This window comes from Semicossyphus pulcher, unplaced genomic scaffold, assembly GCF_022749685.1.
Source record: "Semicossyphus pulcher isolate SPU_LCO1_2020_fin unplaced genomic scaffold, fSemPul1.0.p SCAF_19, whole genome shotgun sequence".
Classification (NCBI taxonomy): domain Eukaryota; kingdom Metazoa; phylum Chordata; class Actinopteri; order Labriformes; family Labridae; genus Semicossyphus; species Semicossyphus pulcher.
The window spans coordinates 18,332,185-18,350,654 of record NW_027211692.1 but is presented as its reverse complement, the minus strand read 5'-3'; the positions used below and the strand labels follow the sequence as shown (position 1 = coordinate 18,350,654).

At 41.4% G+C, this 18,470-nt stretch overlaps 1 protein-coding gene across 2 annotated transcripts in view; it reads left to right on the top strand.

Annotated features, from left to right (window-relative positions):
- Positions 1-270: 270 nt before the first annotated feature.
- The window catches only part of grm5b (glutamate receptor, metabotropic 5b), a 60,365-nt gene continuing 42,165 nt past the window's right edge, over positions 271-18,470 (top strand). For both annotated transcript variants that reach the window (XM_069668161.1, XM_069668160.1), the window contains exons 1-5: positions 271-423; positions 969-1,409; positions 1,542-1,656; positions 12,810-12,884; positions 13,725-13,899. In XM_069668161.1, the coding sequence (XP_069524262.1) occupies positions 271-423; positions 969-1,409; positions 1,542-1,656; positions 12,810-12,884; positions 13,725-13,899 (959 nt within the window). The remainder of the gene's footprint in view (positions 424-968; positions 1,410-1,541; positions 1,657-12,809; positions 12,885-13,724; positions 13,900-18,470) is intronic.

Below are 18,470 nucleotides of genomic sequence, written 5' to 3'. Positions count from 1 at the left end.
ATGAGACTTAGCCCAGATTTTCTTTTGAATTTCCCAGGTTGCACTGCTGCACCTGCCTCAGCTGTTGCAGTGATGGTCCGACCTTGAAATCTGAAGGAAAGGAAATCAGAAGAAAGGAATACATTCAAATCATCGGTTTTCACAAAGTCTTCCGTGCCAGGAGCTCTTGCCATGGCCAGGAAAAGTGATTCTCGGACAAGTGGTTTCCTGTGACGGCTCAACACAGCAATTTCAAGATCTGCTTCTGCTTTGTTACCTCGACGGACCAAGATGATTCTTCGGCTGCTGCTAGTCCTGTCCCTTTGGATGCGGCCTGATCCGACTGACTCTGCGGCCAATGAACGGCGAGTTGTAGCACACATACCTGGTGACATCATCATCGGAGCGCTGTTCTCCGTCCATCACCAGCCCCCTGCTGATAAGGTAATTTGGGGATTTTTATCAGCAGGACGAAGTGTGTGAAAGTGATAGGCGTTTTTGTGACCCTCTTGTGTAATGCTGCCTGTAAGAAGCACTTTGGAAATATTGCAGAAGTTAAGAAAAGAATATTAAAATCTCCATCTATCAGACAAGGAGACATAATGTTGCTCTGCTCATTAAGACCCAAAGACCACATTCAATTTGTAGAATGGGTCCATGAACCTACAACCTCCATTAGCTGCCCCAGGAACCCGCAGTCACCCACTGACATTTATGATTTTTTCCCATCTCATTATAGATAATTGCACACAGGAAAGAACCACTCTTTTAACATGGCAGCCATGAATATAAAACTAATATTAGTCCAACAGTGAAGCCCTATGTTTTAAATGCATAATTTTTTTAAATGTTTTCATCCAGTCTGCTCAAAAATGAAAATGTTAATGCCATTATTAGTAATGGCATCGTTTAGACAACATTATTATCTAAATGTCAGTTCAATTTGACTAGATTGGATTTCTTCCCTCCACCTTCTACTCCCTGCACAGGTACACGAGCGCAAGTGTGGTGCTGTGCGAGAGCAGTATGGCATCCAGAGGGTGGAGGCCATGATGCACACACTGGACCGCATCAACATCGACCCGCACATCCTTCCCAACATCACCCTGGGCTGCGAGATCCGGGACTCCTGCTGGCACTCAGCTGTCGCTCTGGAGCAGAGCATCGAGTTCATAAGGGATTCGCTGGTCTCCTCCGACGAGGCGGAGGAGTGGGGTGGAGGAGGTCCCTGGGGAGGTGGAGGAGGTGGAGGAGGATCGACGTTGAAGTGCTCAGACCCCTCTGCCACTCCAATGAGAGGGAAGAAACCAATCGTGGGTTTGATTGGACCGGGGTCAAGCTCAGTGGCCATCCAGGTCCAGAACCTTCTACAGCTGTTCAACATACCACAGATTGCCTACTCTGCCACCAGTATGGACCTCAGTGATAAGGTGGGGCCATTTACATGTAGACAATGTTCTACTTTATTCAAGTCTATAGATGAAAGAATGTATTATTGCTGCTTTAATGTTAGTATCATTTAGTTTGGTAGAATTGACTTGATTTTATTTCTGTTCTTTCAGAGCCTTTATAAGTACTTTATGCGGGTGGTGCCTTCAGATGCCCAGCAGGCAAGAGCCATGGTGGACATTGTCAAGAGATACAACTGGAGCTATGTGTCTGCTATACACACTGAAGGTACAACCACCCACACACTCTGTCTCTCACTTCTCTTCCATGTTAGACACGCTCACCCTCTCACAGCCTCTGTCTCATTATACTGCATTCTTGGCTTTACATGTATTTACCCGAATCTTATCAAGACTGACTTTAAATAAATGCAACAGCAGTCTAACTACAAAGTCTTTGATTGCTCAAAATGTTGAATTAAGAAGTCATTTGTGATGCGTCACAAAAAGGAACTTATTGAGAAATTAGAGCCAAACAAACAAAGGACTATTTCTGATGCAAGGACAAGTAGAAAAGGAGGAGGACAAGAGAGAGAATGTAACTGACAAGAACGTTTGTAGCAATAGTGAAGGAGAGAGAGGGAGGGATAAGTGTTTTTTAAAGAGATAAAAAGAGAGTTTTCAGCTCCCTTTGGCAATCGCGATCTAAAAAAGGATTTATTGTAGCCAGGTTGAAGCTAGCGAGAAGCCAAGAAGTTGATGAAGCAGCAGTGTCCAAAAAACAGCAGTGTGGATCAGCAGGTTGTTAGAGGATACAAGGATGTATGGGGTCACAAAACAGGTGGTGGCTACACTGCCAGAGTATCTGGGGGTCGTGTAGGGAGACGGACGTTATGGCAGTGAGGATAGGCAAAAGAAGATGGAGTGTCAGCTGACCTCAAAGTCTCCTCAAAATATTTATCTTAATCTATCTGGAAGAAGGTGTACTATAGGCAAAGAAAATAGTTTAGAGTGGAATAAATTATGTGTTTTTGATGTAGGCATGGAGATCCACTCTACACACCCACATACTCACTCATTCATTTACTCACTCTGAAGTTGGTAGTGAGTTGAGTCAGTGGGTTTACCGCTGGGAGGTAGTGTGACAGCTACAGGAACTGGAGGACAATGCAGTCACTGTGTCCGTGTGTGTGTGTGTGCTTGTGTCCACTGAGAAAAGGCTTGTCGCACCTGAGAGTGTGTGGTATGGAGCGATAAACACACACGTACACACACGTTGAGGACTCTGGATCCTGGCCTCTGGCATTGCCTGAAGGCATTACAGCAGCATTTGAATGTAGGTATGAATGGTGTGTAAGCAGTGTGCATTTGCATGTGGGTGTGTATAAAATCTGCAAAGTGAGTTTGCTTAAATTATGTGTGTGTGTGTGTGTGTGTGTGTGTGTGTGTGTGTGTCAATGCATAACTCAGGAACAGAAGGCGAGATTGTGACCATATTTCACATTTGGTCAGATACTGAATTAGTGACACTAATCTTTGGTGCCCACCTTGAAACTGTGGTGATTGTATAGATCTTCTGAGCTGCTGGGTTGAAGATGTGTGTGAATCATCCACGTTTCGCCAAGAAATATACTTAATACCTTTTATTAAATTCCTTCAAAGTCTTCACTGTAAGAGTCTGGACAGACATGGATGTAAACTGCCTCTGCCAACTTGACTGGTTGGCGGAGGCATACAATCGCGAGGCAGTAAAGCTTGTTTTTTTAAAAACAATATATTTATTAGTTTTCACTTTTACAACAAGTAAAAGATGGATACATTATGAAATCCACAGGAGAGGAAACAAAAACAAAAGACCAAACCGTAGAAACAAAACAACAACAGAACACCAGCTCAGATTCATACAGGCAATACCAGGGGTTACAATGATAATGTGCAATAAGGACAATCAAGAAAATCACTCCAGCATAATGGCAGAGACACCAGGCTCTTAGGGTAGGGTTCCCAAATTGGTCTGTTTTTGATTGTAGAATGAATGTAAGGTACTCTAATGGCACCAAATCAAAGAGCACTCTCTGCCAGCCTTTAACAGTTGGTGCTTTTTGATTAAACCCCTGTCATAAAATGTTCTTCCCTGGAGCATAAGTAAGAATACAGTACAGTGTCTTATGGTTTTTTAATGTTACATATCTGCTTGGGAGGCCCAGGATGAGGGACACTGGGTCCATCAAATAGCACATTGTACCAGTACCTTTGCAGCTTACGGCACGACGAAAGACAATGAGTTTTGAAATGAGAACCGAAATTAATTGGCTGAAGAAGAAGTTAATCACATGTCGTGATGTATTATTATATGATTGTCTTGCAATAGATCAATTATCACAGATTCGCTGTATTGTGATTTTATTGTTATCATGGGATATGTATCGCATATCTTATTGTATCGTACTGTATCGTACTGTATGGTATTGTACCGTATCGTATTGCATCGCACCTTACCATACCATACAGTACCGCATCGTATCGTATCGTATCGTATCGTATCGTATTGTATCGTGTCGTATCGTACTGTATCGTACCGTATCGCATTGCATCGCACCTTACCGTATCGCATCGCATCGTATCGTATCGTATTGTATCGTATCGTAACGTATCGTATCGTATCGTACCGTATCGCATTGCATCACACCTTACCGTACCGTATCGTATCGTATCATATAGTACAATATCGAATCATATCAAATCGTATCGTATCGTACCGTAGCGCATCGTTTCGTGTCGTGTCGTATCGTATCGTATGGTATTGTATCGTACTGTATGGTATTGTACCGTATTGTGAGTTATCCTGGATTCCCACCCCTAGTATTTACACTTGTTAAGTATGACTATTGTTAATGATAACATTTTTCTTTAAACTCCATTACTGACGTTTTTCACCCATCCTCTAAGTCTTTAAAAAGCCAGTGAGTTTTCTGAATAAACAAGAGAGGTTGTCCATATAACCAAATTGATCCGTGTTACATTGATTTATGTTAATTTAACCCTGTTGAATTATATTAATATTTAATAAGTTAATAAATGATGGGTCACAGATGTATCACCCAGTATATCTCTAACAATATTGTGTCAGAAATAACATTTTTCTTTGCGTGACATTTAATTTTGTATTTTCATGAGACTGATCTCCGTATGGCTGTGTATGAGTGTGTGTGTTTTGTATGTTTATAGGAATTTGGGCTTGAAAAGGTGTTTGCGCCTCTGTGTGCAAATGTCTGTGTTTCTCACGAAAGTGTTAGTCTTTGTATTTCATCAGACAGGCGGGTTTCACCTTGGAACTGGTCTTCAAGGTCGGCAGCTGCCTTCTCAAATACAATCATTATCAAACACGGAGAGCCAGAGAGGGAGGGTGGCAGAGAGAAGACGGAAAGAATTAGGGAGGGATAGAAAGGGGAGAGAGATAGAGAGAGAGAAAGAGAGGGTGATAAGGAAGAGAGGCAAGGAATAGGGAAGGCATTGGAGGAATTATGTGAGAGGACAAGCAGAGGGGGTTGAGTGAGAGGGGAGGGCAGGGAGAAAAACGAAGAAGGGAGGGAGGAAATTAAGGGTTTATAGAGGAAAAAAGGAAGAAGAAAAATGGGGATGAGAGACAAGGGAGAGAGATTGAGAGAATGTGGAAAGCATTGATAAAAGTGCCAGAAAACCACAGAAGACAGAGTTCAAGGTGTGTGTGTGTGTGTGTGTGGCTGTGGATGGAGATAGATGTGCTTGTGCTTTGGATAGATAAGAGAGCATAGAGGAGCTGCAGATTCAGAGAACGATGGGAGGGAGTGGGGGGGAGTTTCTAGAGGCTCATTAATACTCTGCATTAACATTTTGCATCTGGAGGCAAGAGACGACAGATACCGATACGCAAGAAACTGAATAATACATGTTGTATCAGCATAGTAATTACACAGAAGTAATGAAGTAATGTCATTGGAGGGAGGAACTCTGTGAATATTACCTTCTATTGGGAGATAGTATGTATCGTACATGCTCAATTATATGCGTGTAATGTGTGGATTTTACACCCCTTGAATATAAACAAGTCTCTCTGGGATGGACTGTGTGTCTTTCCTATAAATTGAGTAGGTCCCCCTTTTGCCACCAAAACAGCCCTGACTTGTCAAGGCATGGACTCCACTAGACCTCTGAAGGTGTGCTGTGCTATCTGGCACCAAGACGTTAGCAGCAGATCCTTAAAATCCTGTAAGTTGCGAGGTGGGGCCGCCATTGATCGGACTTAAGTGTCCAGCACATCATTTGCATTGTAGCAGGGTGCATTATAATGCTGAAAGAGGTCACTACCATTAGGGAATACTATTTCCATCAAGGGGTGTACTTGGTCTGCAGCAATGTTTAGGTAGGTGGTACGTGTCAAAGTAACATCCACATGAATGGCCAAGGTTTCCCAGCAGAACATTGCCCAAAGCATCACAGTGCCTCCGCTGGCTTGCCTTTTTCCCATAGTGCATCCTAGCGGTGGACGGGGTCAACATGGGCACCCTGACCGGTCTGCTGTGCAGCCACAGACACAACAAACTGTGATGCACTGTGAGTTCGGACACCTTTCTATCAGAACCAGCAGTTTGAGCTACAGTAGGAATGTAGGGTCTCTCTCACCAAGCAATTCCCTTCAACCCATAATACAAAGTAACAGGATCACTATGTAACAAAAGTTTAACAGGAACATCTGGATTTGAAGTTTTTAATGGCAATTCTCCACATTAGTTAACACCAACGCTTTCTAACTTCACTTCCGGAAAGAAACATTAGCTTAGGCTTTTACATTATACATACATAAGTATCTTCTCCAATGCTGATTTCCATTCATAGTGCAGAAGCAGAAATAGTATAAGGATAATTGCAGCACACCAGAAGTAGGATAAGTCTATAATCAGCATCAGTTCCTCTTGTCATTTTTGCAGCGTTATTTGGTTTCCAGGCTTAAGAGTCAATGAACCATATTGTGTAGATACAATCTGTTCTTATATTGTACAATATCTCACTTTTTGACAGTATGTTTTTTCATCACACCATAAACAAACTAACAATCATTCACACATGGCTGCAATCGGCTTTCATTATTCAGTCTGGTTCAGTATATATTTCTCTAAAGAGAATCAGCATTGTTGCCCTCTACTGCAGTTTTAGATTCCATTGTTTGGCTCTTCCTCTGCCTCCCTCTCTCATTCCTCCCTGTGTCGCTTTGTTTTGTTCAGTTCAATTCAGCTCAATTGGTTTTATTGACATGAAATTTGACATGTGTCACCCGAGCACGCTCCAACAGAAATTGATCAATCTCTCAATAACTCAAGATGTCAACCTTCTCTCCACCTCTTCCTCTTTACTCTCGCCTTCCCTGTCTCGCTTTCTCCCATTCCTTTTTTATTGGCTCTTTTGATCCTGACACCTTCGATTCTCTCTCCCCTCCAGCTTCTCTCTTTTCTCTCCCGCTCTTTTCCCATCGTCTGTCTCTCTCTGTGCATCTGGAGCATGACGTGCCATGTGCCTATTTAACCGCCTTGGCCTTCGCAGGATTGAAGACGACGGAAAGTGGGATGGATTTGGAGGGAATTGTCGAGAAAAGAATAATGAATGGGGGAAGAGGAGATTGACAGAATCTGCTCACATTTTTACTGTCGTCTCTGGCAGTGTTGCCTTAGGGTGAAGATTCAAAGTGGGTCATGGGCCAGTTTCGGCTGGGTCCCCGTTTAACAAGAGCTGTTCTGTGTTTTAATGAGCCTGGGTCGTAGGATTACATCTACTCAGATTGGCTCGGGCTCAGATTTAAGAACTCATGTTCTGGAAATCCATTTAATGGTGTCTGTTAAGATAGATAAATGGCTCCTGCCCCGGTGCCATCCCTGGTATCTATGAGGGAGTATTAAATAGCGATTTTCTATTGGCAAAGATGTTAGTTAGGTCATTAATGGGAAAAATGTTAACTGTTATCATGTTAAAACCAGTTAAAAATACTTACTCTTGGATATACCACTTTAATTGCAATTTGTATTATACCCTGTATGTAATTACCTGCATCTGCGTTAAAAGTAAACAGTCCGCGGCATGTCCGCTCTGTTAACGGTCTGTTTATGTGGCCACAGTGTTAACGTGCACCGGGACGAGTTGCTGCTGATAATGGGAATACACACACTTAGCCACCTCGCGTAACTGTCCGTTTGCCTCGATCATCCCACAGGTGCATGTTTGCAGTTACAGACGGATGACACACAGATCTCATAAAAAGCTGTACTAATGTGATATCAGATGGACTTTTCCTGTTGTTCTATGTGTGGGAAACACTTCTATGGGTGTTACATGGGTCATCAGCGTCTGGGGGAAGTAAATCTCCCTCTTGTGTGTACGAAAACTAAAACGTGCGTGTTTATCCCGGTAATGATGGTATTGCAAAATCCATGTCAGTGGCTGACCGGGTGAGGTAAATTTGGTTTGATATTGGATATTCAGACTTTTCACGTCAATAACTTTTGAACGGAACGGCACACAATCAAAAGGATGGAGTATTCAGAAACGGCTGATGACGGAGATCAAAATAGAACCTACGTTTATCACGTTCAGTGCTGTAGTTCCCATTCTAGTGAACGAATGAAGCAGAATCTCCATCTTGCTGCTTGTATGATTAAGGGACCGTCAACAAAGTGCATAGGGGTTAATTTAAAAATGCAATAACTTCTAAACTAGATTACCTACAAACTTCAAATTAACTGTCTATGATTCAGCATGGAGTCTTCTACAGTTCTCAATCATTGTTTATGCCATACACATGTGTGTATTATTTGTGAATAAATATGAAATTTCTTAATTTTAAAATCTTACTAAACTAACTATAATCACAGAAACCATATTTGAGAAAAATGTACCTGACATGTATTTTGATTTTATAAATTGACTCATGTCCCATCTGTTAAAGTCGAGCTGAAACGGCATTTCGAGAGTATCTAGCTTCCGTGTCGTGAAGTATTTCCGAGTGAAACAGCAGGCGGGACATATCATTAGAGGGATTTGATTAGATCGTTGAGAAGTGGGCGTAGACAGACGTTCTCCTCAGCGCAGTAGCTAGCTAACTGACCGAGAGTTCTTGGTGCTCTGCGGCTAAATGTTGCAGATTGATTGGTTGTTTGGTGCTAACTTACGTAAGCACGCGTGAAATTTCGTTTTACCGGAAGAAAAAATGAGCGAATTTTGATACAAGAATACGAAGAAATGGATTTTCTGTATTTTTTTTGGCCTATATTGTCAAATAGATGCACAATATTACCGGGGATGTGATCTTAAAGGATTTAAATGACATTTTTCATTTCACCTCGACTTTAACATGGAGGAGGCGGGCTTTATGACCTCGAAATGTTTTGGCTCCACTTTTAGGGAGCTGACATGTCATCCATCTTTTTATACAGTCTATGGTTTAAACTAACTTAAACTTGGGTCTTGCTTACCTGGAGTGAAAAATTGTTGGTTACAGATATATGTGGTGGAAAGTGACTTTGATGTTGAATTTTTACTTGCCTGTTTGAAGTCCAGAGAGAGAGATTTCTGGGGATATAAACATGGTGAAAGTAGAGTTTGAGTGAAAACTACCCCTTGGGGGAAAGACCATGTTTATGGTTATAAAACTGCTGACATGAGTCCTATCTGCAGAGTGAGGCTACAGACAGGATGAAAACAAATCCAACTTTTACTGATGCAAGTCCTGATGGTCGGGGACCATTAAGGTCTTTATTTTCTCTTAATACAACTCAATTAATGGTTTGAACTGAGCTTCTTACTTGCATTAAAGCTGTGTGGTTACAAATCAAACAAATGTGTACAGAGATATACGAAACTGATCAATTGATCGACAGCAAATATATGTAGGTTTTTTGCTTTTATGATAAATGATTCATTATTAAATCCACTTTTACTTCCGAAAAAGACAAACATTAATTGCTTCCAGATTTTATATTGGGAAATTTCAAGCTTTTATTTTTTGTTTAATATAATTGGGCACTGAAAATCTGACTTGATTGTAAAAAAACAAGTGCTTCATTTGGGCCGTAGGAAACTGATGGGTATTTTCAGTGTAGTGGTGTGTTAGTCGGAGCATGTCTGTGTGCTAATGCATTCTGTTATGTATGTGAGTGTTTTAGTCGCCATGTTCCTCTGTTACCTTGTTTAACTCTGTGTTTGACACATTTTGAGTGTTAGTGAGCGTCTTCCCCAGGGTATTACTGTATTTGTCAGTTAACTGCACATTGTTTTAGCACCCCGCATGATATATGGGGTAGTGGTGTCATTGGTGAGAATCAAGGAGATGAGAGAGAACATGAAAAGAAGAGAAGGAGAAGGCAGGAGGAGCATCCCCAGCTTTATAATGTTAACATTTTACTGTTATATTTCTGTGGGTGAAGCTGTGACCAGAGGGTTAAAAAGAGGAAACAGGCAAGAAAGGGAGACGGAAAAGGGAGACAGGAACATGTAATTGCATGCATTAGACCTGATAAGAGTGACAAGAGGATGAGGAGGGTAATTGAGAAGGATGGAGGAAGGGTGTGAAGGAGAGGAGAGGGAGGGGAAATGAGGGGAGAAAAGACAGAGAACCAGCTTTCTTTTAATGCTCAATTTTACTGCCGTATTTGCTTGTATGAGAGCTTGGGTTTAAGAGGCAAGTAGCTCGAGGAGGATGAGAGGAAGCTCTGCGGAGGGCTCGCAGAGGACCCTTCAACTCTGCATATGATTGCGTGTTGTAAAGCATCGCAATATACCGGATGAGGAGGAGAGATCAAAGAAGAGGAGGGCAGAGGGGGAGTAAATGTGAGGAGCACAGGGATTTCTGTCCTTTTCTTATCGTTCAGGGTTTTTTTTATATATTTACCGTAAACACTTTTTGTTCTGGATGTTTATCTTTAAAATGACAAATTCAAATACAGAGATAAAATGGAACCACAGTATTGTAGAAGAGGTGAGATGAGGTGTTGTGCTCCATGTGGAGTTGAAGGTAACTTCAGCTGTTCTCTGTAGTTGAACTCATGTGGAGAGGCCTGTGTGTGTAAAAGAGAGGTGGAATAGAGGACAGGGTAAAGAGAGTGGATGAAATACATTATTAAGTCATTGGAGAGTAGGTGGGTTAATTCAATAAAGCAGGGTTGCAAGTGTCAAGGTACAAACCGAACTTAGAGGATGGAAATTAAAATGATTACCTTCTGTTTGGCTGTGGGCAGTAATAACCAGCTATTTATCCCAAGTGTAAGACATTTTTTATCTTTTAACTAATCTCTACTTACAGATTCTACATAAAAATGTAGGCACACGTCTGAGTTTAGTACGGAAGGTGCTCGGGTTTCCATTTGTGGTATGTTTGTAGTCCGAGTAATATTGACCAATCACGCACCAGCAGGCTGCGGCGTATGCAGGAAAAACAGTCTGTGTGGAGAGCAAAAGCAAGCAGAACGTAATCCGCCGTGATGACATCCCAGCTCCCATCATCTGACAACAATTTAAGTTCTTATTAATCTGTATAAACAGACATCTGCAGCAAGTTCAGCTAACAATCCGTTCTAGATATAACATTTAACTTGAGATAAATTCCCTTGACGCGGTGTCACGAAAGCCGTTCAGCTTTCAGATTTCCCAACTCCCTGGAATGCATCAGAAATGATCGTTTCATCGTGTTCCCCATTGCTCCCAGAGGCTATATCGTCAACAGACTATAGCCGCTGGGTTCCGAGATTGATCATTTTTATGCAAAGATTTGAACTGTGATTAATTCTGTGTCTGTTTAAAGTTCTTGACCAATACATAACAGTGTTATAATCCATCCTCAGCCATTTGACTCTCCACTCCAATATTACAATGTACTCTGGAGCAGGAGGAAGTAAGAATATATTAGTTATAAAGGGCACAATATATGGCAATGTATTGAATCGTAACCCCTGTAGCTTGATACCTAGGCTCTTGCAAATACACAGCCCTTCTAGTGACATGCTCGAGATAGGAGGTGAATATTTATTATCAAATTAAGCGAATAGGTCTGTGTGCTTTAATCTGTATGTGTATGCCTCTAGGCCTATAGGATTGTTTGCTGGAAAGCATTCTGTAAAGTCAAGTTAATTTGGGGTGTAGTATTGAGGAAGGGAGGACAGACTGACATCTATTCTGTCTAGCTGAATGTGTGTGAGTGTGCGTGGGTGGCTTTTTGTTTTGGAGAGATTGGAGCACAAGTGTGTATTTGTATTTGTGTGAGAGTGTGCTCGTAATGTAAAGTAGCACGGAGAGCGTGCGTGTGCGTTTGAAACCGAGTGATAAAGAGACACATGACAGGCTTACTGAGTTAGAGAGAGAGAGAGAGAGACGTCTCGCACATAAATCCCTGTAGAGACCAGAGTGAAGTAGGTTACAAGCTTTATCGATTTTGATGATGGTAACAGTATGAATGTGTGTGTGTGTGTGTGTGTGTGTGTGTGTGTGTGTGTGTGTGCGCAAGGGAAGGATGGTCTGTACCATCTGTCTCCCAATCCTCTCACTGAGACACTAATTACAGGACTTTACACTTCGCTCCACCACACTCATCATTGGCCTGACTACACACACACACACATGCACACACACTAAGATGCAGCAGCGGTCAGGGATTGTGGGACTTCTTCTACTTTTTCGTGTACATTTCCTCTCCCTCTCTTTTCCCTCTATGTTTCTCTGTACACTCTCTTATCCCAAAATGATTTGCCATCTCTCTCTGTTTTCCCTTATCTGCGACCTTTTCTCCTTTGACCTCTTCTTTTTCCTCCAGCTTAAGTAGAGCACGGATCAATGGCGCCTAATTAGACCTCGTTCTATTGTGGATAACGCTCTTAGTATAAAGGAGGAAACATTAGAAGACACATCGACCTCTTTGAAAAGGAGAGAAACACTGGTTAAAACAGTGAGAATGAGTTTTTGATCTTTTCTTCAATCAACATGCAGAAGGGAAAGAGATAAAAGGGAGAGGAAGAGAAATTAAAGAGGGGAATCCTATCATGTTCTTTGCCAGTGTGTACAACCCTTCATTAGCATAAATTCCAGGTCACCCACTTTCTCTGGCAAAGAAATGGGTGCCACAGTGGGGAGACGCTTTCTCTGACATAAATTTGAGCTTTTATGAGTAGTGGAGTAGCAGGCGGGTTACTGAAGTGGGCATTGTTTTGAGAATCAGAATGAAACAGGTGTAACTGTGATCGTTTTCACTCAACATAATTGTCTATCAGGGGGAATTAAAGTAATGTTCATTGTAATTATGCACGTCTTTCTTTCTGTCTATCTCTTTACTCACATCAATCCATGTTTCTCTGCTTTTGACAAAACTGTTTGAGTCATTTTAAAACAAATTTGATTTAATGAAATACCCCCCATCCTCTTTCTTTCCAGGCAACTATGGCGAAAGTGGGATGGAAGCATTCAAAGACATGGCGGCCAAGGAGGGCATCTGTATCGCGCACTCTGGTAAGATAATCGGGTCAAGAGAACCGCAGCAATCTAAGCAACATTAATCCCAAACAATAAATCTGAAGTCAAATCAGAAACTTAATACCATTTAATACATGAGCATTTCCACACAATTAATTACCGTAAAATCTGGAATATAAGTAGCACCGGAAAATAAAACGCAGTCTGTTTTTTGGGGTATCCCGGGGGGAAAAGGTTTTCTATAGCTATTTATTAATAAAAAGTGTATACAAGTTATTTCAACACTATTACAATTTATTTTAATTAAAAACACATTCAAAAAATACACAAATCACAGGCATACCGTCTGTTTTTGCCACGTTGAGTCTGCATTTCTGCTAGTTAGCGGTAGCTGGTAGCCTATGGTAACGTTCATTGTTGTGAGGTGCATGTCCGTGATGAAGCGTGAAAAACTTAACAGCTTGGACCCGGACACTTTTTAATGCGGAGGTGTGACGTCACCACTTAACAACCCATAACTTTAGCTAGATTATAGCGCCATCGTCTTGGTAAAATGCCGTAACACAATGACATTTTATACCGGTATATAGGACGCAGCCCACTTTATAGATGAAATGTATTAAAAGTGCGTCTTATACACCGGATTTTACAGCACCTGTGACTTTTTGTTCAATAGAGACACCACTGAACAAGGAAAGATGGCATGTTTTTAAATCCCTCTTAAAGACTTATGACACACTTTTGACATCAATGAAATCTTCTAATAAAGAAACTGGGGCACAGACAAACAAAAGAAGCTCTACACAACTGATAAAGAAACAAACATAACAGCCATCACTGACCTTATTTGCATTTGTCTGACATGTTTTCTTCCAGGCAAAATCTGGAGCAATGCTGGAGAGCAGAGCTTTGACCGCCTGCTGGAGAGACTGAGGGGCCACCTGCCCAAGGCCAGAGTGGTGGCATGTTTCTGTGAAGGCATGACTGTGCGCAACATCCTCATGGCCATGAGACGCCAGGGACTGGTGGGAGAGTTCCTACTCATCGGCAGGTCAGTGAAGACATTAAGTCCAGTTGTACAGTGTAATGTTGAGCAGAAGTATAATGCCTTACTTTGGGAATATTTCTTACTTAATGATAATATAAAGAGAAGCGTGAATGGACTCTTGGCTTCTTCTGTTTATTCTAGATTTCTCCTTGCTTGCTTTTGCAGTTTAAGGCATTTGAGTATAATTTTAATCAGTGAAAACAGTAAAAACCCATTGGAGGATCATTTTTCCATCTAGTGTGTTCCACATTAAATAGCCAGGCAGCTGTACTCAAACTGTGTGATCCATTGGGGATTTCAGCCACTGGATGTTTTGCAGGGCAGATGGAGAAGCAAAGCTGTATCTCTGCGCCACTTTCAAATATCCCTCTTATAAGGCCTATTTAGGATTATGAACACAGAGCAATTCACATTTAAACAAGGGCCAAGCTGGTAAATATCTACTTCAGACCAAATTATTCGCATAAAATCTGCATCCAGCTGGTGATTATGAATCTTCAAGTAACTTCAACCTGGGCTTTGTCCAGCAGTGCTGCAGGCTTTTCTCATTTTTTAGGTTATTCCAAACACATCCTCAGATAACTGAGACTGATTGAGCCATTTGCCTCAAACATTTCCAAACTAAAAACAAGGCAAGAGTCATTGTATCTTTTGGTGACATATTGTGTTTTTAATTAAAAAACATTCAGCAAATTAATCAAGCCTTATAATCAAATCTCTGTAATAAGCTGAGCTGAGTTTCAGATAATCTTTTTGTGATCACACACTTTTAGTCCAGGAAGTCAGTAATTGAGTAATGGTGGCTACTGCTACACGAGGGCCCAACCCTGGTACAGAAGTAGTCAGGGCTAGACAATAGCACTGAGTAACAAGCAGAGTTAATACTGTGGCTGGTAATTATTTTGATCTCTATGACTCGATAGTGGAAGAGCTACGCGTTGCTACCATGCTTTTGTAAAATGGTGAAGTATTAGTCTTTGTATCACAAACACAGAGAAGCCTACTGAGTGGTGAATAATAGTCCAAAAACACATCCAAACTGTGCAACAAGAGACATTGTTGCCCTTTATGCATTATACAAAAACACACACACACAAGCACACACATGCTGCTTTGAATTTTGGAGGTGGTTTTCACATTAAGCTTTGTTCTCACTTAGATGAATTCCTCCTACAAATCACTTGCAAAAATAATCTAAAACTGTTTTTATCTGTATCTATCTGCATGTGTGTGTGTGTGCATGAGTGTATATAATAAGTTTCTCTGAAGCGTTTTGAGTTTTGGTTGCCATGCCAACTGATGAAAAATGATTTTAGCATCAATGCCAGCCAATGTGCAGAGAACAAAACAGACTTTGAATAAATTTCAACACGTGCTTACCATTAAATGCCACAAATGTAATTCTGTTCTACTTTTCCCACAGTGATCTACGCTGTGTAGATAAATGGTAGCCAGCATCATTTTTGTTGTCATCGCCACCATGATCCTCATTTTCATCATGCTCATCATCATCTTCATCTACATCATCATCGTCATCCTGCTGAGAGTAAGGTAAAGTGTTAACCCTCATCAAAATGCTGCACAGCTACAAAAACATAAGAATCAAAAGTATGGATCAGCTATAGTAATAACTTTGATTTCTTCCCATGGCTGAAGCTGTTTTTGTTATACCTTTTTCTAATACAGAGGGTTTGATGGATAGTGTCAGTTCAAATAATATTGCACAGCAGCACATCTATTTTGAGTTCTTGCCTGAGGCTACAAAACAGAGGAAAAGCCCACAACAGTTCTCTCCCCTCTGCTAACAATTACTGTGAATTCTGCCTTTGAGCAAAACACTTAACCTCCAACTGGTCCAGAGGAGCTGCTCAGTAGTTACCATTGGAAATAAGTGTAGGCCCCCAAATGTGAAAATGTGGAATGGATAAAAGTCAGAGTGGACAGATAAACAAATCATCATTCTTAGCCAGAGGAAAAGGTGAGCAAAACTCCCACCCCTGCAGAAGCCTGGGGCTAGTTTCTTAGCATAGATAGCTGTAACTCCACAAGGCATTCCGTGCTTATCAATTAATGCCATGTTTGTGGTTTATGCATGTCAGAAGCGGGTTGAGCATTCTCATCCTTGTAGCTGGTTTCTCATTGTTATGGAGGAGAGTGGGATCGTGGGTAAAGAGAAGTAGCTGGGTAGCACATGGCTGCTTAAGGGCCCGATCAGACAGAACGCGTTTTAGCAGCTGGGGGCGGCTTTTTTGTCATTGTTTTCAGCGAGAGGGCCGCTTTTTGTGCGCCGCTTTTGCGTTGCAGAGCGCCTCGTGTTTTTCTGCTCTGTGCGCCTCGCGTTTTCTGAAGAAACGCTCTGAGCGCCTCGAGTTGAAAAAACTTCAACTCAAAGCAGAAAAGCACCCGACGTCATTGGCGTTTTTTCTCATTGTCCAAGTGGATGAATGTAGAGGTGAGCCTTCTGTCAGTTTACAATATAACGGGTAGGTTAATGACAGCTAATGATTCGGTGGTTGCCTTAACAACAGTTAAAAAAAAGGTGCAGCGAGCTGCTCTTTTTTTAACCGTAGGCTTCAACAGCCAAGGCAGTGCGGTTCGCCTCGCGTTTTACAGCCTGCAAAATGCGCTCTGTTTGATTGGGACCTAACTCATCCCAAGGACAACAGTAAAATTTGCAGTGACAACCACTGCAGGTCAGAGGGAACTGGACATTCCCGCTTAGGAAGTAAAAGATGAAAACATAATTGAATAAATACATAAAGATACTAAATAAAAAAGAAGCTGAAATTACTTCTTGCAGCTCCATCTTGATACCATTAGAACTCTCATTTCATACTGTAAATTCACATTTCTGTAAGTTCACATTGAAATATCTTAAACTAAGTGAAACACACTCAAATCTAACAAAGCTTTCTCATCACTGGCTTTCCACATATGTGAAGAAAACAGTTTTCTATTTTCTCAGCTCATCTCGCAGTCTTCTGCCAGTCTGTTTTGATTAGGCAGGTTAATTGAAAATCAGCCTTCGTTAGTGTCAGTATCATAAATGGAGCGTCATTGTAAATTGGAGATGGTCACGGGTGGGAGCCCTGCTCACTGGAGGTCTGTGATAAGAGCTTCTGATTAGACCAGTTGGTCAGACACTCGTTTAACACCAGGATAATTACATTAGCAGAAGAGCACACGGATGATTTAGTTACCGAGGGCAGATAAGTATAATCATTAAAAGAGTAGAATATCAAATCATCTCCAGATGTCCAGATTGTAGTTCCTTACTGTTGAGATGGGCTGTGTGCTGGATGCTGTGCAATGATTTAACATGAATGTTTGATATCCTGTCGGTCTGTATAATCCCCTATGTATTGTCTGTAACAGTGTTTGAATTGATTTTGTGGCTTCAAATCTTTTTCCAATTTGTCAAACCACTGTTTGATGAATCCTCAGAAGGGCTGCTCAAGTAATCGAACGTTAATCCCGATCATAATGTTGGCTTCCCACGATTAAATAAACATGATTGCAGCGATATTGACATTTAAAATGCGTGCTCCGCCTGTAGAAAACTCTGCTGCATATTAAATCAGTATCCTCTTAAACTAACAGCCACTCCCCCAGGGGGCGATCGAGAGGTTTTGGCTTCTCTTTTGGGGGTGCTGGTATGTTATGTCATAAGTGCCTAACTTGCAGCAGCAGTTAAAAGTAAAAGAGTAATCAACAGAGATCTCGGGAGAAACAAAAGTCTAATGTCTGCAACTGAATTCGATTGTCATCTGTTGTTTAGACGTATTTCAGGTTTAGGGCAAGTGATGTTAAGCAAGGAAAAATATTATGCAGCGTGCATGAAACCTGTGTCTGTGCTGCAAAGCAACACAACATGTTTAACCACCTGAAAAAACAGCACAAAGTGCAGCATGATGAGAGTTGAGGCCAAGAGGAATAACGTCGCTACTCCCTGTCCTCCAGCGTCAAGTCAGACATCCCTAACAGCAACACTATATAGCGAGACACCCTATCCACCTAACTCACAAAGACAGATTAAAATGACCAATTCAATCACATTCTATTACCATCCAATTTTATTATTAATTAGGAGATGCACTGAATGCAGGTAAAGAACTGTATTGTAAGTCTTAGTTTGATGCAAAGATTTTAATATTAGCAGGAATGGAGCACAAAATGGAGCTGAAATTGATGCTCTGTTTATATAAAATGTTGATGTCAAGTACATTAAAAAAATATCTCTAAAATAAAAATATAATTGTGATCGTGATTATGATTTTGGCCATAGTCTTGCAGCACTAATCCTCAGTTTGTCAGTTCTTTCCTCTGATGTTGATACCTCTCACAAAGACTGAAATCCTCCAACACGCCGGCCTGCAGGCGCACCTGGCTCTTAAAGGGAATGAGAGCTGACATTCTGTTTGATCATGTTATGCCCAAAACACACCGATTAATAATCAAAAGGACTCTAGCCAACCTCTTTGTGCCTTGTGCCTTACTTTGCACCCAGACAATGCACGGCTTGTACGCCCTAAATCGCTTAGTATCAAGCCATAAATAGGGCCCACTGACCTTCA